Source organism: Pogoniulus pusillus, chromosome 7 (assembly GCF_015220805.1).
Source record: "Pogoniulus pusillus isolate bPogPus1 chromosome 7, bPogPus1.pri, whole genome shotgun sequence".
In the NCBI taxonomy this organism is placed as follows: Eukaryota; Metazoa; Chordata; class Aves; order Piciformes; family Lybiidae; genus Pogoniulus; species Pogoniulus pusillus.
Window position 1 is genome coordinate 1537094 of NC_087270.1, and position 22701 is coordinate 1559794.

The 22701-nt window shown below is 46.9% G+C and overlaps 1 protein-coding gene and 1 long non-coding RNA gene across 4 annotated transcripts in view; one reads left to right on the forward strand and one right to left on the reverse strand.

Moving 5' to 3' along the window:
- Window positions 1-4159: 4159 nt before the first annotated feature.
- The window catches only part of KIZ (kizuna centrosomal protein), a 69235-nt gene continuing 50693 nt past the window's right edge, over window positions 4160-22701 (forward strand). For 2 of the 3 annotated variants that reach the window (XR_010302746.1, XM_064145715.1), the window contains exons 1-5: window positions 4160-4473; window positions 5011-5040; window positions 5246-5338; window positions 19830-19892; window positions 21013-21165. Coding sequence is in view for 2 of the 3 variants with exons in the window: in XM_064145715.1 (XP_064001785.1) it covers window positions 4175-4473; window positions 5011-5040; window positions 5246-5338; window positions 19830-19892; window positions 21013-21165 (638 nt within the window). In the remaining variant the exon portion in view is untranslated. Of the gene's footprint in view, window positions 4474-5010; window positions 5042-5245; window positions 5339-19829; window positions 19893-21012; window positions 21166-22701 lie in introns of all 3 variants that reach the window. The other variant, XM_064145716.1, reaches the window with a different exon arrangement.
- LOC135176603 (uncharacterized) lies at window positions 9634-14000 on the reverse strand. Its single transcript, XR_010302747.1, has 2 exons — window positions 13281-14000; window positions 9634-10649 (listed from the first exon to the last, which is right to left on the reverse strand). It is a non-coding gene; the product is annotated as an uncharacterized LOC135176603 (long non-coding RNA).

Genomic DNA, 22701 nt, shown 5'->3' on the forward strand with positions numbered 1-22701 from the left:
CTCTGCAAACATTAATTAAGTTATCTAACACTGCTTGGCAAGTGCTAGTGTTGAAATCCTCTTGCTGTGGTTCAATTGAGGAAGCACAGCAAGAGGATTTCAAGGATGACCTGATGGTGGTGAAGATGCAGGGTCTCCAGTGTCCTGGCCCTCGAGAACCAGCATTGCACCCTTCCGATTGTAAAAGCCACTGTGCCAGGCCCGAGGCTGCCTTAAGCCCTTCTGTTTGCCACCAGAAGCATCTGAGGAGCTGGAGGGTGCCTCCTGCCGGGGTGGCAGGGAGCAGCTGAGGTCTGCTTCACTCCTTACAACATGAGGTGTTTGAGTTTCTTAAAGCAGCCCATTTAACTTCCAGGTTCAAAGTTGGGTTTGGATGTGGTGTTTTAATTAATCTGGGGCAAAGCAGAGTCTTGTGTTGGAAGAGCCTCAGGCTCAAGAGACAGCACAGTGTGTTGATCTGGATTTTGGAAAGGAGGAGAAAAGCATCCATGCAGTAGCAAATCCGCAGCTCTGAGTAGCCCTGGAGCTGCGAGTGTTGAATATTCAGGGCCCTGATTCACCGCGGGGAGCTGCAGGGGTTTATGCTGGCGGCATGGTGCTGCTGAATCCAAAGCTGCAGGCAGGTGAGCCGTGCCCAGCGCGGCTTGGCAGCAGCAGGAATGAACTCTGGGACCACTGAATAATCCCAGCGTGGGCTCTGCCTCCCGCAGGTAAGATACCAGGTACTTCACTGTTTGGCCTGGCCCACACAACCAGCAAGGGTTACAGCAAGGCTGCTGTTATTTGTGTTGGGATAAGCCTGCAGTGGTTTATCAGGCCCCAGACATCCATCTGAATTTGGCACTTGGACCTTCTGTTTCTGTTGCTGTCACTATTTTCTATTCATCCTGTAAATTCTCTGGTTAAAAGGGAGAGAAAAAGCAGCTCCTGTCCATGAAAGCAAACACGAAAGCTGCATGACCACAGAGAGGAGCATTAACCTTTCCTCTAGCCTGAAGAACTTAATCATCTTTTTTAAATCAACTTTTTATTCATTTTGGAGTGATGCTTAATGCCTGAAGGAAGCGAGAAGCAGCAGCATCACCAAGGGAGCTCTTTGTGACTTCTCACAGGTGCCATTTAAGGTCAGGAATCCTGCCCAGGTAGGACACTGGTGTCTTCTGCAGGGTTTGAACTGGCAAGTTTGCAGCCCCCTACATCCCACATCAGTGTTTTTTTTTGCCTCTTGGAAAGTCAGCAGGGTCTCCTGCGGTGTTCGGGCTCATTTTGGAGTCTCCTAGCTTCCCCAGCCGCTATCAAAAGCTGTGGAGCACAGACAATGGCTCCTAAGAACCAGCCATCCACAGCAACTGCAGGCAGGTGGTGATGAGGAGAGCTGAGATCTCTGGCTTTGCCAAGGCCCTGCTGAGGTGAATTCCCACCCTTTGGCATGGCCTCTCCCAGTGCTCCCACCCCCACAGGCCAGATACAGCTTCTTGAGGTACACCACTGATTGTGACTTGAGAACCACCCCACCAGTCATGGCTGCCAGAAGCCCACCCTGCACAGGCAGCACCTGGCTCAGGGGTGGTGGTACTAATTTAGTGACCCGGGTGCTGCAGCTCCAATGGTTGGATGGCTTCTTCCCTCTCTATTTTTGCTGCTAAAGAGCCTCCTAGAGATGCCACCAAGGCATGTAAGGGAGTCCTTTGATTGTCCAGATCTTGATGATGGTAACAAGAGGGTTGAGTGTTGATGGGTAAGCTTCAGGGGGAAGGTCAGCAAGGCAGATATGGTGTTACAGACTACTCAACCAGGTTGAATAAGCAGGCGAAATGCTCTGCAAGCAGCCTGGAGAAGTCTCACAATCACTACTTCTTGTTCTCATGGGGAACTTCAACTTACCAGACATCTGCTGGAAATACAACACAGTGGAGAGGAGATGGTCCAGGAGGTTCCTGGAGTATGTGGAGGAGAACTTTGTGACACAGCTGGTGAGGGACCAAACTAGGGAAGGTACCGGCTGAATAACAAGTGATGAGACAGGAGTAAATGGGCAAATGTCCTCCTCAATTTGTGCCAGGGGAGGTTTAGGTTGGATATGAGGAAAAGCTCCATGGCTGGAAACATTCCAGGTCAGGTTGGACAGGATATCTACCTGATATCTCTCTGATCTAGTTGCAGATATATCTGCTTACTGCAGGGGGATTGGAGTGGATGACCTTTAAAGGCCTTTTCCCACCCAAACCAATCTGTGCTTCCGTGTGGTGGTTGGCCCACAGGGAGATGGACCTCTGCATCTGTGCTAGTATGGATGAAGGAGCCAACTCCATTTTATAAGATCAGAACTGGGTGAAAATCAGGATGAGATCTGGATTTAACAGGACTCTCTTCAGCCATTCTTCCCGGGCTGGAGGGCATCCAGGGCTTCCAGGAAAACCCTGTTCCTTTTCCATCTTGCTGGGTAGGAAAGGAAGCAGCCAAGGGACTGTCACTCCTGTGGCCAGGGAAGGGGCTCAGGCTGAAGCCCATTCCTCATTTCTGTGGGCACCCAGGAACCCGTACAGAAATCCACCAGATCCACCAAGGCACACACCAGGCTGCAGCCCCCTGCAAGACCGCAGCACCTCATCACCAATGGGGTCGAGGAGGCTTTTATTAATTACCAGTAATTACTTATTTTCCGTATCACTACCGATGGGGTTTTGTTGCAAGTAGCTGATTCTGTTGGCAAGATAAGGAGGGAAAATATCTGCCCAGGCAGCTGAGTCGCTGGGACTGGGCTGCAAAGCCCCGACCACACGTTGCAGCCCTTGCCAAGTGTTTCCAAACTGAATAGTCATTGGGTTGGCAGATAATTCAGAAACTATTTGTATGAGCTGTTTATCAAATTATTAACTGCGCAGATGTTGTTTGGTTGAAGAGCAGCTGAACCTTCTCTCTGCCAGCCATGGAGACAAAGGTCTGCGGGAATAATTGGGGATGTGCATGGAATATTAAATTAATTTACTGCTCTTAATTCTTATGCAAATCCTGACCTCTGATAGAGCCTATCAATTACCCTGCACACAGGGAAAAGAAAGGAGAACAGTTTCTTTCTTTTCTTTTCCTCTCTCTCCCTTTTTCCCTGTTGTTCTTCAGTTTGGGTTTTTGTTTCTTTCCATTGATACTGCTACCACCCCCCAACCCCCCCAAACCCCCCACCCCTTATTGAAAAGGAACTTGGAAAAGGAAATATTTAGGGGAAGAAAAAAAATGCATTTATAGGAGAAGCAAAAGATTGGGATTATTTAATTGAATCTCCTGGTTGCAGCCATGTCCCCTGGGAGTCAGGACACAGGTTTTAAAATAGGAAGGAGGCCTGGGAATGGGGGCCAGGGCCAACCTGAAATAGCTCCACATGCTTTGGTCAGAGGGGATGGAGAGGCCTGGGGCTGAAGCAGGAGAGGACTGGAGGCTTGCACTGGTCCGAGGTTTGGTGGGGTTAGGGGCTGGACCCCTTGCACTGCTGGCTTTGGGGAGTTTTCTGGGGAAGGTCTCACAGGGATTTCGGGGGAGGAGAGGTTATCAGGGGAGGATCTCAGAGGGGCTTGGGGGTTATCTGGGAAGGTGTCACACATGGAGTTTGTGAGGTTATCTGGGCAGGGCTTCAAGGGCTTTTGAAGCATTATGTGGGGAGGTTCTCAGGGGTTTGGGGGGTTATTTGGGGAGGGCTTCATGCTGCTGAGAGCATGCCTGATCCCACCAGTAATTAACAGGGAAGAAGAAAGGCAATTTGTTGTCAAGTCTATTGTGGGTTCCCAGGTAAAATGAAGTACGATTTAATTGGTCCTCGTTAAAAAGAGCTATTTTTCTAATATGGAGAAAAGGCCTCATCTTGGGCACTGTTTTTAATTGGGGTTGTGTATGCACTGTTTAGTCACTGTTTAAAAAAGACTCTGGGCCTTATTCTTTCATCATATTTTCTAATAAGGATAAATAAATAGGGTGAATAATGCGATCGGTCTATCCCTCGACCTCTGAAAGACCTCAGCAGCGAAATGATGTTTCCAGCTCCTTTCGTCACATCCAATATGCGCTGCCTTTCAGCTCTCCCGCAGCCCAAACAAAGGCCACACAACAATATCAATTAATCATGCAGCAGGCAAACAAGGAGATTTATTCCACTACAAATAGCCTCACAGAGAGACGCTGAATGGGCTCGATTAGCATGAGAAAAGAGGAGCAAAACTCCACAGTTCAACAGCTAAAGAGCAATTTGATGGGGCTGGGATTGGGAAATTACTTGATTAGTGTCTGTCAGAGGAGAACGCGGCGAGGATGCGAGTCCCAGCTCCGACGGGGGACTCGTGGTGGCCTGGCCGGGGAGGGGGCAAGGAGGGGTGTTGTTAAAGAAAAAAGCGGGGGGAATACAGGGATTTATTTTTTTCTGCGTCCCCGTAAATTCCGGGAAGCGCCGAGAAACTCCGCTGCCCCCTCCCGAATCCCACTCGGGTAATTTCATTTCCCCCGCCAATCTAATTAGCAATGCGCTGTCGCCGTTAATAGCGAGCTAATGAGAGCCGGGGTGCCCAGATGAGCGAGCGCGCACCTTTAAAGGCACATCGCACCTTAGCACCGAAAGAAATGCGCTTTAAAAGAGGTGGGGGGGGGGGGGGGGGGAAGGAAAAAGAAAAACAGAAGAAAAGGAAAGAAAGGGGGAAAAAAGTGCAGGGGGGGAGGGGAAGGCGGAGATGTGGGGTGAAAAACACGAGTAAAACCGGAGCAGGTAGGGTTTAGCGGAGTCGTGGCTTTGCTGAGAGCAGTTTATCCGGCAGCCCCGGGCCTGGCCACTCTGATCCCGGTTTATTTCTGCCAGAATGTTTTGCGAAAGGGGAATAGGGGAGTGAAAGGCAAGAGAAGCAGGCAGAGCCAAAAGCGTGGCTCTGCAATTTATTCCAATGGGTGGCTTTTAAGAAGCTGGCAATTTGAGACGGCTGGGTGTTATTTAGTGCGATATGAAATCAAATGATCCTATTTCTGAAATAACAGTGCTGGGAGGAGAAGTGAATGCTCTGAAAAGGTAATTGTCTCCTGATGATGTTCCCATTATACCCCAATTCCGGCCTAAACGCTATAAGCGCCGGGCTGGAATCGATCCGGGAGGGAAGAACGGGACCGCCGGGGTTCTGGCCAAGGAGGGAGAAGAAGGAGGGGAGGAAGGTCGCGAGGGCCTCACTTTGTAGGAGGATTTGGGGAAAACTCTAGCTGTTTATTATTGATATTTGTTAAATTTCCCTGCCTCGGTGGAGCGGGTTTCCGGACGTGCCGGGTACGGAGAGCAGAGCCCGGAGCTGACACAGTCCTCGTCGGAGCGGAGGTAAGGGGCGAGGCGGGGGGGGGGGGGGGGGGCACACACACGACGATAACAGCAGAGGAACCCCGGAAGGAACGGAACGGGAGAAGCTCCCCTGCCTAAAGAATATCCTTAACCCAAACCCTACCACACCTCGGATTTTCTTTTCCTGGTCCCTTCTCAGACCAGGGCAGCTGGTTACCGAACGGCACCTATTTTCCATCGTCGCCCAAAAAAGCCCCTAAAAACCAAAGTCAGCGTGTCGGGCGTCTTTTCCCCTCCTCCTCCCCGCCGTTCATCGGAGCAGCTTTGGGGATGCGCTGCCCCCCGCTGCCCTCGGGCCGCAGTCTTTAGTTACTGATCCCATTCACGCTGGAAAAGCGGCGGCGTTAGCCGGGATAGGTGCTGCGCTTGGCGCACATCCCCCCGCGTTCTCCCAGGGCTGCCGCCGCCGCCGCGGAAGTTGTGTGAAATATGCCGAGCTTTTGAGCCCAGATTGCGGCCCCTTACGCTTCTGTGCCGCCGAAATGATAAACCCAGCAGAATTAAATCACGGCTGGAAACGACGAGGGGAAAATAAGAGAAACCCGAAGGCAGTGAGGAGGGTGAGGTGACGAAGGCGACATCAGCGGGACCTACCTGAGCCCGCTCTCTGGCCCGTCCGGCACCGCGGCGGGCACTGCTCCGTTTCATCCAGGGCTCGCTAGTCCCCCGTAACTCCCAACGCAGCGGCGGGGACCGACTGCCCTCGGGACCTTTTCCAGGTGCCAAGGGGAGATAGGCAGCACCTCCCGAAAGTTCCATCGGCGCTTTGCCTGCTGCTTTTCGGTTGAGGGTTTTTATCTTCGGTTGCTTGCTTGGAGCTGGGGTGCATGTCGTCGGGCTGCTTTCTTTTTACTCCCCCCCCCTTTTTTTTTTCTTCCTAATTCCCCCCCCTCTCCCCCCCTTTTCACTCTCAGTCCCTCCGGCCAGGGTGGCAGCGGGGATCGGTGCGGGGAGCTCAGATTTCGCCCCGTCCTGCGGGTAACTGCAGCGCAATTGCTAACGAAGGGTCGAACGGGCCAGCAGCACCTCAGGGTGCAACGAGTAGCAGCACTGCTGCGGGAATAGGCGAGCAAAAGAAGGATATTCAACGAGCACGAATAAAGGCTCGCTCGTTACAAAGTTCGCTGGATAGTGGCAATTGTCTGTATTGCCCCGGGGAGGAGGGACAAAAACTTGCCCTTCAGTATGAACATTTGGGGCATTGCTGCAGGGTGGCTGGAGGTCAAAGTCTGGTCTTCCCCTGATGGACCAAGGCACCCTTAGGACACCATCTTGTGCCTGGGGAGGTCCTATGTGGTGTGTGTGTGTGTGTGAAGAGCCAAACCACGTTTAACCTTAACCCTAGGAGCCAGCCCAGAGCCTTGCTGTTCGCAGCCCACTTCCTCACCCAGCTAACAGGAGAATTTCCTCCAAAGTGGGTCTGAAGTGAGTGTTTGAGCACTGTCTAAATGCATTGCTGGAGTTGTCTCTTTTTGTTGTTGGTGGTGTTTTTTTGGTGTTTTTTGGTTTTGTTTGTTTGTTTTTTTCCTTCTCTCAAACTTTTTTTTTTTTTTTGCCAGCTCTGCTCCAGATCAGCAGGATTACTTACTGTTAAGTTATTAAATGAACGCAGAGGGCAGGGCCAAGCCATGCCAAACTTTGAGCAGGCACAATTTAATTAATAGTCTAAATTTCTTCTCCTTTTCAAATGAATGGTGTGTAGGTATGGATCCTTTCATTTATCACCAGGACTGAGAAGATGCTTAATAAATACCAGGAAACCAACACAGTGGTTGGGAACAGGAGGTGAAATGCAGCACGTCCACCCAAAAATGGATTTCAGAGAAAGAGTGAGTTCAGAGGAGGTCGCTGCCTACAAGAAATCTGACCTGGCTCTGCCGAGAGCACACTGAACAACAGGCTTTGAGACTGTGTAGGGTCCAAGCATTCAGCTCCAAACTTCAGGCAGAAGTAGGAATAAAATGGATACAGCAAGCAGGCAGTGGCCAGAAATCAGCTCAGGTATGCACATCGTTCTGGGGCAGGGAACACATTTTTTTTTCCCCACCACTGTTATTTCGCCAATTTCCTCACCTTTACTGTGAAGTCATTTGATGACTTGCAAACATTCATGCCGAAATGTAAAGGAGGCTTGCAGCCATGACGGGTTTTCAGAAACCTGTCTGCTTGTCACAGCTCCGAAGAGCAGCACCTCGCTGCCTGTGCCCTGGGCGAGAAAGAGCGTGGCATTGGAATTCCCTTGCCCCAGCCGGCACTAAACTGCCAGGCTTGAGGCTCGCCCAAGTGCTTCCCTTTGTTTCAACCCTTGTAGCTTGGAGCACTTGTTGAACCTGACAACGAGGGCAACAAAGTGGCTGACAATTAGGAAATAAACAAATACCATTTGAGGTATTTTTTGAGCGGGATGCGGTAAGACGTAGATTAGCTTATTGATGTTGTTATCATTTGGGATATTATTCATACTTGTGATACTTCTGCTGCACAGCAGTGTCCCCAGCTCGGTAAGCATCCTATTATCTCGCCCTGCAAAAGGCTTCATTAATCAAAACAGACAATAGGCCAGACGCTTTCCCTTCAAGCGTGGTGGTTTGGATCTTCCAAGGCTGTTTTACCTTGTCCCTGTCAATGCATACAGAGACTCTTCAAAATAGATTGCTGCAAACCGTGAGGCTGAAAGGAGAACCTTATTACCTTCCCTCGAAAGGATTTCCCAGCTATTTTAGAGTTTCTTCCCTGTCATTTTTTTTATGACTTGAAAAACTTTTCAGTGAGTAGGTGAGATTAATTTGTTAAAAAACTAATGAAAGAGTCTGGTAGATCTGTGTCCTTTAAAGCAACAGTGAGTGTTAAGATGAAGGAGGATGGAGCTCACTAGCCAAGACACGGCTGTGCCACCTGCCTTGCTCCTTGGGGATAGGGAGTTGGGAATCGGATGGCCATGAGGCTGCTGTTTTCCAGGAAGATGGTCCTGGCAAAACCAGGGCACAATCTTGACATTGTGCAAAGGGCCACGCATTGAAGGCAAGGCAGGATACTTTGGTGGCTAGGAAAATGTTCAGGGGTAAGCTCTCCGTGTTGCCCTCCTGCAGCATCGTGACTGTATGGCCAGGTGCAGCAGAGCAAGCAATGAGGCACATGGTCATTTATTTGTTTGGAGAGCCTGGCAGAAGCAGGTTTGGCTCTGTGATGGATGTTCTTCATCCCGTGACTTACAGTGAAGTTGAACTGGTGGCTATGGTCTGTGATGTGCAGCGGGCTCTGTCTCACACCAGGCTATGGCCCTCTAGGTTGAGCTGCAGCCTACACAATACTCTCTATGGTGTGATGTGAGTGGGCAGCTGTGGCATTGATTTTTGGCTACATACTTGTGAGCCTCCTTCTTCTCCCCGATTTCTTTTTGGTTGCTACAGGTCTGAGAGGGATGTTCCAAAACAATCCAAAATAGTCTTGAACAGAACTGTGTCAGAACTGTTTCAGATTAAGAACAGAAATGAAAGCAGTGGTTGTGTGGGGCACTCTGGTATATAAGGCAGAGCTTTCAGAAAAGACAGCAATTGAGCTTTTGATGGTCTACCCTGAGCGGTCTGGTTCAAATGAAGCCTCTTGTCTCGTGTCTCAGAACCCGAAACTCAGTTCTCATTTCTCCAGGGACAGAGAAACTCAACTCTGTCAATCTCCTCTTTCCTCTTCAGACAGCTGCAGACACTTAAATGGAGACTGGTTCATTTTACATCTTAAGGAACAGAAGTGACTTTGAATTATTGATAAAGCAGAGACCTGACATCTCTGAGATGTCCTCTTTTCTGTGCTTGGAGCTTCACATGCCACACAGTAGCCCTCAGAAAGGTGGCAGGAGAGGAAAGATGGTTCCTAGGAAACAGGCTTTACCCTGATCCCCTCCCCGTGCCATGGCATTTCTGCTGCTTGTTAACAACATGGAGCCATAAATGGTGTGGCATGTGCTTGTGTCTAAATCTTGCAGGATAAGTTCAAAGTTCACAATGCCATCACTAGAGACTTCTCAATTATGTCAATAGGCTTCAGATAAGCCACTTACATTCTTAATAAATCTTGCATGGTTTTTAATACTCCTTCTCTTAAGGTCTTTATTTAATCATTGTTGTTGGCTTCTGCATTAGCAGAAGGAGGAACTCCTTTCATTTGTCCCGGTGACAGCAAAAAACACCCTCTCCTCCTCATATGTTGTCTTTGTATGCATCAGGAACAAGTAATGATAGGTTCCATGGAGCTGTAATGTTTAATAAAAAAAAACATTTTTATCACATTAAAATTTATTAAAATTTAAACATTAAATTCAACACGTTAATTACAGCTGCTGTGCATCGGCGCTGACAGTTGGAAATGGATCCACACAACTGCTCTGGTGTGTTCACTGCTGCTATTTGCTCTTTGATTGCTCATGTATTATTAGTGCTCTTCATCTGAGACTTCACTCATTAACAAAAATAATTGCATGGGCATTATGTGAATGCTTTGTGTGTCTTTTACACTGCTACCAGGGCATGTGTTATAAAGCTAATTCAAAAGGAAAAAAAACCCACAAGAAAATGTTTTTGGTTCTACTGTGTCTTGTGGGCAAGCTCTGGCTGAAGGTCTAGCTGTTCTCAGGAGGGAAATAAGGGCAGAAAGAGGAAAAACCTTTTTTTTTTTTTTGTGCCTCACAGCCTGTGCTTCTCTAAATCCCCTGCCACAAAAGCCATGTACAAGGCTCAGCCTGTTGTGTCTGGGCAGAAACAACAAAACGGTGGCAGTGAAATGTTCAGGCTGTCTCCTCCATCTGCCTGCTGAGCACATTGGTGTCTGCAGGCCATTGCCCTTTTTGTCTTTAATCAGTGATTTCCTTTTAATGGGTCTGAAGTTGTGGTTTGGGTCCTTCTAATCCATGAGTTGTCAGGCAGTAATTGTACTCTTGTGCTGAGTCAAATTCAGCTAAAATCAGAGAGGGCCCCAATCTGGAAAAGCTGATTGCTATCATTATGGCAGCAGTGTGGGGAGGGTATGCAGAGTCTTTGTCCCAAAACTCCCTCCCGGAGGACGGTGGCAATTTCTGCTCTATGTAAAGAGTTTCCCATCTCTCTGAGACTAAGAGGATCCACTCTGGTTTTGGTGTTTGCTCAGAAGCTATGGCACACAGCCTGCAGTAGCTACAGGCTGTGCAAGGACCCATTGCTCGGGACAACCAGCAAACCCTGTGCTGTTCATCTCTGATGACTGCAGCCAAGGCCTGGTGATGGGTGAAAGGCTGAGACAGGAAGATCATCTGCAACACCTGGGGAGAAAAAGTGTGGAGCAGTTAAATAGAGCAGGAAAAAAAGGTACAGAAGAAATCTTGGAGGAGATCTCAGCAGCAAAAAAGGTAGAAACTCTCCAGGTTTTGACGTGCTGTCAAGTCTTGCCATTTACCCCTCTTCAGTCAGCGCCAGGCAGCAGGTCTTTCTGCAGATGTAGCTTCAAGCTAAGCCGACCCCTTGCACAGAGTTCATCAGTGTTTTCACAGCAGGGATGTCCCATTTCACCTGAGGAGTTTAGGTTGGGCATGAGGAACAATTTCTTCCCAGAAAGAGTTGTAAACCCGTGGGAATCGCCACCCCTGGAACGGTTTACAAGATGTGTAGATGTGCTGCTGAGGCACATGGTTTAGTGATGACCTGACAGCGATGAGTTAATGGTTGGACTCAAAGGTCTCTTCCAAACAGAATGATTCTGTGATTCAAGTGTGGAGACACAAAGTGACTCCTGAACTTTTCATGAGAACAGAGACCTCAGCTGCCTCTGGAATGTGTGTTGTCAGGCTCTTGGTTCCTTTTTTAACTTGACAAAGATAAAATTATTTTTCACTTCCTTCTCTTTCACCCATCTCCGTTTTCTCCTGCAGGTGGGCACAGCAACGAGGTGGGTTCTGCACCTTTTTGGATACTGTTACACCTTCAGAGGAAAGCAGGATGCTGAAAGCACCCACGGCTTGCTCTCAAAATTAAGCTGTTAAGATTAGCGCGCATGAATCCCTGCATTTGAATCAGGAAATGCTTTCGTTTGTCGGCTATTTGGGGGGAAAAAACCACACGTTGTTTCATTCAAAGACAGGAGACCGATTTCTTTGACAATTTTACAGCTTCTGCCACACTACATTAAAATTAAAACAACCTAAAATAAATGTTAAGTATTGAAAGGAGAAGGCAAACAAAACAATTCTCTAGGCTTTCAGGGGTAGGGCAGTGATGTTAGTTAACAGGGATGTAATAAGATTATTCTTGAGTCAATTACAAGCCTGTCAGTGTCAGCGTGGGGGATCGAGTCGCAGGAGTGCAGGAGGGTGAGCTGTCAGGTGGAGGTCAGTCCCTTTTGACTGAAGCATGGGAATGTCCTCTTGGGAATAAGGTTTTTCCAGCATGTCAACGTAACATGTGTGCTCGTAATTTTAGAAGTCTTTGAAAGTTTTTGTGTTATTTTAACAAGCACAAATATTTTGGAAAGCAGCTTAGTCTTCCAGAACCATGTCACTGGTCAAGGTGCAAGAAAGCCAGATTCTTCCCTGTTTTGAAAAATAACACATTTGCAATGTGTGAACGTGTTTTTCTTCTTCAGAGGCCACACAGCCTTTGGCATCTTCCTGCCCTGATAGTCAGCAAGGTGTTCAAAAGGGACATCAGCCCCACAGAGCACACTCCATGGCTGGCATTCTGAAATAACAAGTTTTTAATGTCTTGCCTTAATGTCAGAGGGGAGACTGCTTACTTTGACATAGACATGAGCAACAGGAACTACTGTGAGGGACCTTCTGGGGGAGAAAAAAAGCAGTTTAACTATGAAGCCACCATGAAACCCTTTTTATTTTCATTTTATGTGCCTCTGTGAGTGAGCAAGCACATTATGCTGACAGAAAGGCTCCGGAGGCATCTTAGGAGCTCTCAAGAAGTGGAGGGTGATTGTGTCCACAGCTGAGATGCCAAAGCTCTGTTTTTTCTTCCAAAGGAATAGACAAGCAGTGGTCGATGTGGGCTGCAAAGTCATGATCTGGGGAAAAAATGCCCAGCTCTTTTTAAGTCTGGGCAAGCTCAACCCCAGATTTCACCTGTTGTGAAGATGTGAGCTCATGCTGTGACAGAAGTCTCCATAATGTGTCTGCTATCAATAAAGAGAGGAGCGAGAGCAGTGTGTCTGTTACTGTGAGTGTGTTTTATTGGAATTCAATAATAAAAAGCTCCCAAATCTGCAAATCCTGTGTGTTTTCTTGAGTAGGTGAGCTCTTAGACGAGCCAAAGCCATTCCTATCATACTGAGCCATTTATTTGTGGTGGATATGCAAAGACTAAGCTTATGGTTGTTCAAGTGACAGGAGCTAATTTGGGGACTGTTAAGTGTCACTACATCAATTCAGCAAAGCTTGTTACTTTACATTTAAATGTGGTTTATCCCTATTTGAGACCGAGGGTGTTAAAAAACAATAAGAATGTTGTTATGGCACCAAAGCCTGGCCAAGGAATCCCAGCCCACAGGATGGGAGTACCAAAGCTTTTCCTGTTGCTCTGGAGCCCCCTAAACCTCCCACTCCTGGTGAGTGGCTTGAGTTGTGTCCTCATCCCATGCTTCACATCAACAGCTGATGCTTTCATGTGACAGTTGTTGGACAGGAGTTCTAATGAGGGGTAATTATGATGATGATCTCGTACTAATTGTGTACTGATTGCCGTTCTAATTATGCTTAAGCATTTCATAGCTATCTGCAATTTTGTCTATTGATGTAGCATTTCTTCTCCTTAAATTCAGACACTCGCCTGCTGTTTGAACTTTCTTTGTTGGGCCACTGAAACTTAAACACTAATTTGGCAACTTCCTTTCAAAGGGATCTAAGTTCTTATCTAAAACTGGAAAAAAAAAAAAAGAAGAAGTGTTTTTCTACCTTGTTTTCCATCTGGGATTGTAACACATTGCTTGTCAGGGCTAGCCCAGGCTGGTGTGGCTTTTTCCGCGGGGACTTCGGTGGTAAGGACACTGAGGATCTCTGCCAGCTAGACAAAGTGGTCACTCAGAGGAGGAGAGCTGAGAATTTTCTTAGCCTTTTGATTTCTCTACAAACGGAAAGAGGATATTTCCATTTTCTGTGTGTTTTTTCCCTGAGAAGCAGGGTGATCAGCAAGCTCAGTTAACCCAGCTATTGCTGTGGAACTCTGGTAACGTAGCTGTTCCGCAGCTCCTGGTTATTTTTTGTATCGCTGTTCCTGTTTCCCCTTTTCCAGAGGTGTAGAGCTCACTCTCTTGCCCCCAGGGCACCGAGCAGCCTGTGGCCCAGCTCTCCTCCGCACCACTCCTGGGAGATTTGACTGCGCACCACAGCCACTTCAACTGATGTTAATATCTACATTAATAGGTTTAATAGTTAGTATATCGAGAGACTAACTAATAGTTTAGGAATAAACGCTTTAAATCTCAACATTCCCCAGGCTTAGGCCACAAAACAGTGGGGGGCTCTTTCACAGATGCAGGCCTGCCATCTCCTGCGCTGGCAACGCTCTCATTAGCTCCCTGCTGCGGTTTGGCCATTAAAGGCTTTAAAACACGCCTTAAAGGCACAGAAATGTCAAAGGCTTAAGCAGACCATAAAGGCTGGCCCCGGAGCATGCTTTCCGGATGCTCGCTGGATGCGGCCTGGTCCCGTTCGCTGCGTGTGGGACTGGAAGCGGTGCCGGCACCGCACAGGACCCGTGCGCACGGGCAGCACGGCGCCGCGCCGGGCACCAGGCGCAAGGCGAACGCCGCCCAGCCCTGCCCTGCCCTTCAGGCCGCTGCGGCTCTTCGCGCCCGCCCCGCGCCGTCACCATGGCGACGCTCGCGGGGCGGGGCGGGACAGCCGGGCCCGGGGCGCCGCGGTGCCCGCCGGGAGCCGTCGCTCTGGCCACGGCGTCAACAGGGCTGGCCATGAGCGGGCCTGGGCCGCGCGCGGGCTGCGGCGCTCCGCCACCTGCCACCCTCCTGCGCCGCCTGCGACACAGGTGAGGAACCGCAGCCCCTCCGCCGGACCTCGCCTCTGCGGGAGCCGCCCGCGGCGCGCCCGGCCTCCGTCCGCTCCACCGCCGCGTTTCCCGCCAGGCCCCTGTGGGCCTCCGCCGGGAGGGGGGGGACAGGGAGTCTCTCCGCCTCGCCTCGGCCCGGCTCCGGGAGTGCCTTTCGGGTCTCTGCCCCGAGGGGCCGGTAGGTGCCGGCAGTTGCGGTGGAGGAGGCGGACTCCTGTCTTCTGGCGAATGTAGAGGTGCTGCGCTCCGGGAGGAATAGGATGTGGTTCATGGAGTGCTTTGGGGTGTTGCCACCTGGGATGTTTCTGCGGGGCAGGGAGAATAGCCTGAGGTCCCGAGCAGTGGCTTGGAGAGGGCACTTTGTCATCTTTGTGCTTTATCGTCTTCTCTCGGCGGATTATGTGTTGACGACGGGAGACATACCGAGAGCTGGCTTTTCGCTGCCACCTGCTTTCAGTGTGTTCACTCATTCTGCTGTGGAACTTTTGTGCTAGCACATGGTGTCGCTTCTGCCGGCGCCGTAGCCCTGTGGCCGCCTCTCTGAGAAGTCTCCTGAAGTACTTCTGGCACTATTTGCCAAGCTGCCTTTAAACAAGCAAATGCAGACGCCAGTATATTCAGGGCTCCCTGCTTGGTGAATGGACACGTACAGATGTTTCTCCTACAAACATCTTTTCAATCTTAAAAACAAACAAACAAACAACCCAATAATTTGGGTATTTCAGTGTGGGGGTGCTTCAGGGGGATATTTTCAGGAGAAAAGCAAGTGTTGGTTGTTGGTGTTGTAAGCTTCTGGAAGGGCTTTGGCCTGGAGGATGGCAGTCACTGGTCAGTGCACGATCAGTGATGCTCCTGCCGTGCCTGTTGCAATAACCACAGTAATTGGTGTCAGCACTATTTTTTTGCTGGCCAGAGGAAGTGTCTCAAGATCATGTATGCTGCTAAGAAGCTGTCTTTGTTTTCTGTCTCATGCTGGTATCTCTGCCATATAGAATTGGCAGAGGTGACACCGTTGCTATGAATCTGAACTGTCATTTAGCTGTTGCTCTGATAAAAATGCTTCACTGTTATCCTGTTGTGGTCTGGAAGACCACTCATGAACAAAACAAGGATAACAGAATCACAGAACTTCAGACGTTGAAAGGGACCTCCAGAGATCATTGAGTCCAGCCTCCCTGCCAAGGCCGGATCACCTAGAGTAGTTCACACAGGAACACATCCAGGTGGGATAACTTGGACTTGTAAAGGGTAAGAATGTAAACAGAATGCTTTTATTGTAGATAAATTATTCAAGATGTGTGCTCATAGTAGGGAAGACACCTGATTGAAATTGCAGCGATGGAAAATGGAGAGGGCAGACGAAAATCTGAGCATCCTAGACTGAGTGTGGCACAGAGCTTAACTCTGTGTGCAGAGGTCCCTTGTGTTAGGAGCTGCCATCCCTCATCACCCCAAGAGATGCCTTGTGCTTCCTGAGAGCCTTATCTGCCCGAAGCTGGGTCACTTCTTTTATAGCTGTGGTGTCTGAGTAAGGGCTGAGCTCACACAGCACGAGTGGACTGCCACTGAAACCTCTGTGGATGTAGGACATCAGTTCCTTGGTCTAATTCAGCCACACCAGAAGATTCAGGAGTTATTTGGGGAAGGAGAATTGCAAACAAGCAAATTGACTGCACAAACTGCTTCCTTTAGAGACCCAGCCTAACAGGTCTTGTGATGCTAAAGAGACTTTTTCTGCCTGGCTCACTGCTCTGGTGTGTACTTTACACGTGTCTTGGAACTTCATGTCGACAAACAAGGAGTAACATTTACACCAGTTCGAATTGTGTGCTCTAACCAGAGAAGTGTGGAAGGTTGCCCCTGAGAGTGGTTCTGCAGCTCTTCTTCAGGATTTCCTGGAGTGATGCCTTTTTATATTTTACACTTGAAAAAGTTGTTTAGACAAAACTTTTGTTGAGTCACCAGAGCATTTCACATCTTTTGAGCCTCGCTTTGGAATTCTGCACTAGTCCAGTATCAGGTTGGCTGTCCTAAGACCTGAAGTGCTTGGCAGCTGTTTGAATCCTGACTGCAGTTCTCACTTGGGCTTAAGCAAATGAGCCCCTGCTGCTGGGCGATGTCTCCCATTTGACTCTTGGTGAGCTGGGAGGGAGTTCTCATGAGTAATTGTTTTCCCGCCTGTTCTCCTGAGTATGTTGGGTTTTTTTCTCTTTAAACACTTGATTTCTGAAGTGCTTGAGAAATTATCCACCAGGTATTAAGCTTCTGATAAACAGTCGGCAGAGACTACTTTGAGACTTGAGCTAAAATACCTATAACCCACCTCGAATTACATGTTAGACTTTAATGGATATCCTTTATTTCCTAACGCTGGTACTTTGTCGAATCTAAACAGACAAATTCCTGCATGCATGGGTCTCCATATGCAGGCCAGTCATGGCTATTGTGTGCAGAATCATTAGGTTAGAGGTGTCCAAGGTAGTAAACGAAATGGAGCAGAGTTTGCCTTCTGTGTTTCATACCGGCCTGACCATGTTGTGATTACTCAGCACTTAATCTTCAGCTGTTGCTGGTGAGAAAGGCGGTGAGGGCGAGGAAGTAAATAAATTATGTAGTTAAGTGCTGTACTTAACACTGTGACTAACGGTGCAATTAGCTTCCCTTTCCCGACAGTGAGGCCAGATGCTTCAGGCTAAGGGCCATTTGCAGTAACCCTGTACAAATACAGAGATGTCCTGGACAGAAAATGTAAACCTGGCGGGATTATTAGTCTCAAACAACTGCCGTCAGTTTTGTGTCAAAATGGTGCTGAACAGGCCCCCTCTGACCTACCCTGGGACAAGGGCAGCTGGCTGAGGCTTGAGCAAGCTCTGGCCAGGCTCCAGGCCGGTGAGGGCGATGCAGTTCAGAGCTCAACGGTTGATTTAATGTCAGGCTGGTGCAGAGAAACAACCACAAAAATAACTTTTCTTTAGGGGAAGATTGCATCGTGCCTAAGTGTTGTGCAATTTTCCGTGTACTTATCTTAACAGGAGTACTGCTATTCCTACATCATGGGTGTGAGACTGAAGAGCAAAGAAACTGAGGCCTGGAATCTCAAAAAATACTGAGGCATCTTAGTCCTGCTGGTTTAAATGGGAGGTGAGGGATCAGGTATTGCTACAGATCGAAGGCTGTTGGAATGGCAGAGATTAGAGAGAGCTGGTGGCCGCCCAAGGATTTAATTCTGCTCTCAAATCCCAAGCTGACACTCTTTCTCTGTAGGCTGAAGATTCAGGAGTGTTTGAAAACGAGTCACCTGGATTCTTAAAGTTCTAAAGGTCGCTATTTTTGTCTGTTTCAGAAAAAAGCTGATAAGTGCCTGGTGGCATAGTTTCAACCCAATGCAGAACTGCATGAAAAACCACAATTTTCAGGCTGAGTGCTTTATTTTTTTCAGGTGATAAAGGAGGTGGTGGTGCAGTGGAGTGGCCAGGATGAGCCTTGCACTGCTTTGAGACAAGGAAACTGAGCTGGAATTTACATCTTTGTGTGCTGTCTAAATAGCTGTAGCTCAGACTAAGGAGTGAGGTACTGAAGAGTCATGCTGGTAGATGGGGAATGATCTCTCAGGAGCTGAGGAATGTGATGTGCTACCTATGGTATCAAGGAGGAGAGATAAGACTGGAGCCCAATGGCTGTTTGCATCCATTGGCTCTTGCATCCTTCAGGGTATCGGTGTGTTCTTCACTGAGTCATGAAAATTACTTCTAGAAGTGTAAAAACAAGATCTTGAAATCTGCTTTTGCTTAGCTGTCTGTCATGTAAAAGGAAATTGAAAGGATGAGATCCCAGATGAAGCGTGGCTTTTAAATTGCGTACATGACATGAAAACCTAATCTTGTTTCAGACAGTGGCAGGATCAGATGGGCAAAATGGATGCCTTGATCTCTCAGGCTAAGAGGTAGAAAGGGTGATTTTATTATTTTTTTTCCCCCTCCTAGCTTTTCCCTGTACAGGGCAACTGGGAGGAGGCCAATGTGTGTGGGTAATGACAAAAATCCATACGTAAGTATCCCTAGCCATGTGGGCACGTGCAATCCCATGGAACTATTTCTGTCATGCACACAGGAGCAGCCTTCCTAGCTAATGAGAGATTGAGATTCTGTTTTTACAGATTCACAGCTTGAATTGGGTTGGAAGGGACCTTCAAAGGTCATCTTGTCCAACCACCCTGCAGGTAGCAGGGACACCACCAACTACATCAGGCTGCACAGGGACACATCAAGTCTCCAGGGATGGGTCCTCAACCCTAGGCACTCATTGTGCAGAACTTCCTCCTGATGTCCTATCTAAATCTCTGCTACTCCAGTTTCAAACCATTTCCCCTCATCCTATTGCTGAAAGCTCTTCCGAACAGTCCCTCCCCAGCCTTCCTGTAGGTATCCTGCAGATACTGAAATGCAGCTCTAAGGTCTCCCTGGAGCCTTCTCTTCTCCAGGCTGAACAGCCTTACTTTCAGCATGTTTTCACAGGAGATGTGCTCCAGCTCTCTGATCATCTTTGACTGTTGTAATATGAATCTACTAGAAGCCTTTCTTTTTTTTTTCCTTGTGGGGTGGCTTTTCATTCCCAGATGCATTTTGTAATTATTAAATTATATTAGCTGTGCTCTTTTCTTTTGTCCCTGCAAATAGATTCTCCTTAAAACAGATGCTGGGTGAGGAATAGAGCTTGTTCTTGAGCATTCTGACTATCCCATGTGTGGCTTTAGGCAGATACAAATGGTCCCACAGCTTTTGCACAACCATAAGTATTTACAATGGTTAGTATTTTTTACCCCTTAGTAGGTTCTGGCATATCTCTAAGTGTACTTGGCTTTAATGCCTAAGTATGAAATATGTACTTGGTTTTAAATTTAAATTGTTACATACTTGGGTAGCATCTTGGGTCTGTAAGCTAGGAAACAGTTGGGGCTTTTTGCAAATCTTTTAAGGTGTTGCTTTGTTCCTGTGAAATGTTCTGGGGTGCTCTCCATTTGAACAAGTTCAGCTGAGTGTGTCCTGTGCTCTGGGATCTGGAAAAGGGGAGGGAAAAGTCCTAGAACTGCCAGTCTTGGATTTGGAACTTGTCCTGGGGATTCTGGAGAAAAGACTGGGAATACTGGGCAGAAGCTTCTGACCTTTTAGTAGGTCTTGTGTGGATACCTACCTGTTAAAGCCTCTTTTTTTCCCCTGTTAAAACAACTCATCTTTTGTTCCAGCGAGGCACAAAGAGAAGTAGAAGCATTGAGGCTGGTTTATTTGTGTTAAGCTCATCTTTCAGATCAATTTGTGAGGCAAAAACATGCTCTCTGCTCCGGAAAGGTTACACTTTATAAACTGCTTTATGTCTGGCATTGTGAGAATTTAAATGATTAAATAGTTTTATCTTACTGTGTGTTGTTTGCTTTCTTCCAGTGAAGCCAAAAGGCTGGAATTAGAAAGAAAACTGATGGAATACAAGAAGTCTGATACATACCTGTAAGCTACTTAAAAGCTTCTTTTATTTTAGTTACAAAGACTCGGGTATCATGGAATGCTTTTAGAATGTTATCTTGAAGGTTTTCTTATAACAATAGATTTATATTCACATGTTTAAATACAATGCAAGATTCATGTCTCTAAGTTGTTGATGAAATAACTTGAGCAATAACTTAACTACCTTACTCTTGAAATGTTGTCTTGCTCAAAACTAATGTGCAGCTTGGTTTTATGCAACTTCTACATATCAGTGTCCTAGGGTTTTAGAAAGTGTGAAAGTCTGAGGAAATCCTACAAGGTATTCTAGGTTCTAGACTTTGCTCCTTGGACAGTTTCTGTATTATCAATTTAATGTAAATTGTATATACAATCTGTAAAAAAAATGTTTAGATTATAAAATGAAGGTGGAGATTCAAGAAGAGAATGTCTAAATGAGTAGAAAAATATCACATGGACATTATTTTCTGTCTTTATATAATTTATTGTGAACTAACAGGTTTTGGAGTGTAGTTTCTCTGACAATATTGGCAGTTTAGGGGGATTTAAATTGCATTTTCAGCAGGCCTGTAGGCAGAGTGAGACCAAAAGATGCTCTTGGCTGCCCTTGGTGCACATTTTCCCTTTGTTGGCACTAAGGCTTGTCCTGTAATCAGATAAGAAAATAGTCCTGGCTTAAAGTGAATCTGTGTTTTGGATGAGTGAGAACTGATTTAGATGGATTTTTCATCTGAATTACTCTTCACCTCATTTGCCATGTGGGCATACAGCAGATAGTACTGACACCCCAATGACTTGGGGTGAGATGCCCCTTTTGATGGCAGCATAGGTTGAGGTTGGCTTAAAGCAGTTGTGTGACTGCATCTGTAATGTTAGGATTTGTATATCTTTAGAAATATACTCTTCTAAATACACTTTTAATTTTGATTTATGATGTAAGTAATCAAGACATAATTCAGAAAACAAATCTACAAGATTTTTTTTTTAGTGTACTTACCCTTTTGAAGCCCAAATCCTCTGCTTCAAGCAGCAGAGATCCTGTCAGTTGTGTGATGCAGCTTTGAATGATAGGTGCATTTGCTTTCTTTTTGTACTCTTTAAATAGTTTCTTTTTCTCCTGTAGAATGAAACTAAAATACATGAAGCTGCAAAACTACTTGCAAGAAGTAGTTGAACGACAGAATGGAGCTCTTCTGAGAAACCAGGCCCTTTTCAAGGAGTTGGACCAGCTGGAAGCTCGTATGAAAACTTCAGGTTCAGCAATGATCCAGAAGATGGAAGTAGCTTTCTATAAGACTTACTACGTTAGTGTTTACTGCTGCTGTGGGGTTGCTAAATTGGTGTTGTCTGAGCACATCAAAACTTTAGGTGCTAGTGAAAGCTCATCGTAGTGGAAGGTGTCCCTGCCCATGGCAGGGGGTTTGGAACTAGATGGTTTTTAAGGTCCCTTCCAACCCAAGCTGTTCTATGATTTTGTATGTTTTGGAGTGTTTAAAGTGTTTGGAGTGAACCCAAACTCTGCTGATGGGTGGTGAAACAGACCCCACAGGGGTAGTCAGCAGTACTTCACAGAGCTCTACATGATGGTCTGCAGTCTGCTGAGTGTCTTGGAAGTGAGGGAGAACTGAGATTTAAAACACAGAGAAGGGCCATGTGTTACAGGAATAAAGCAGTGGTAGCTAAGTTAAGACAAAAGTCTTAAGTTGTAGTAGTTTTGTAAAACTTTGTTATGAAACTGTTTTAATAAGGCTTTCATTCCTGAAATGCATTTCATGAAAGTAGATTAAGGATGTATTTTTAGTTTTAACACTCTACATGGCCATAGTTTTGCCACTGCTTGTTCCTCTGTCTCTATCAGCACAGGAACTGTGAGAATCAATAAATTCTATGAGAACAAGTAGCTGTGTTTGAACTGTCTGGACTAAAGCTGAGTTCAAATGAGGTTACCTTTAGCTCTATTACTAAATAGTCCCCTAGCAATTCTTGAACAATGTGGTAAGTGAATGAAATGCTTCCTGCAGCATCCCCTCTGGAGGTCTTTACTTTGGTAATGTTTTGTGTCTACTAGGAGAGAATTAAGATTTTTACAACGACAGTGGTGAAATACTGGAACAGGTTGCTCAGGGATGTCATTGAGACTCCATCCCTGGAGATATTCAGGATTAGACTTGGTGAGGCCCTGGGCAGCCTGGGGTGGAGGTGTCCCTGCTGTCTGGAGAGCAGTTGAACAAGATGACCTTTGAGGGTCCCTTCCAACCCAATGCAATGTGTGATTCTGTGTTGGACACTTTGAAATTTCCTTCTGGGCTGATAAAGCCCAAGGGGTGTTCTGACCCATATGTATTTGAGCTGTGTGTCATAACTGACACTGCAGGAGTGTGGTAGTACTAAGTACACTTCTGTTCTAGTTTTACATAACTAATTTCTTAAAAATTACCACAACAGGTTAAAAAAAATGTACATGGTTTTTAAGTTTTGAAAGAAAAAAACCAGAAACTGTCATGAGGAGGAATGAATCTGACCACCCAATGATTGCACTGTTGTTTTCTGCTTGTGCAGTTATTCAGATTTGCAGAAACAGTTGTCAAAAGTCAACCTGACTGTGCAGTGGTTTCTTTTGAGTGAAGTGTTTGCCTTCCAGCAAGACCCTGCTGGAATCTTTCCCCACACTGACTAAAACTGATAAGTAAATGGGAATTTCTATACCTCTACTATTTAATCAGTCTGCCTCAATATCTTAAAATAGTATAGAAGGAAAAAGTTGTGGAAGTAAAAGAAAAAGCATTTCTAGTACTTTTGTTAGTGTAGAGAT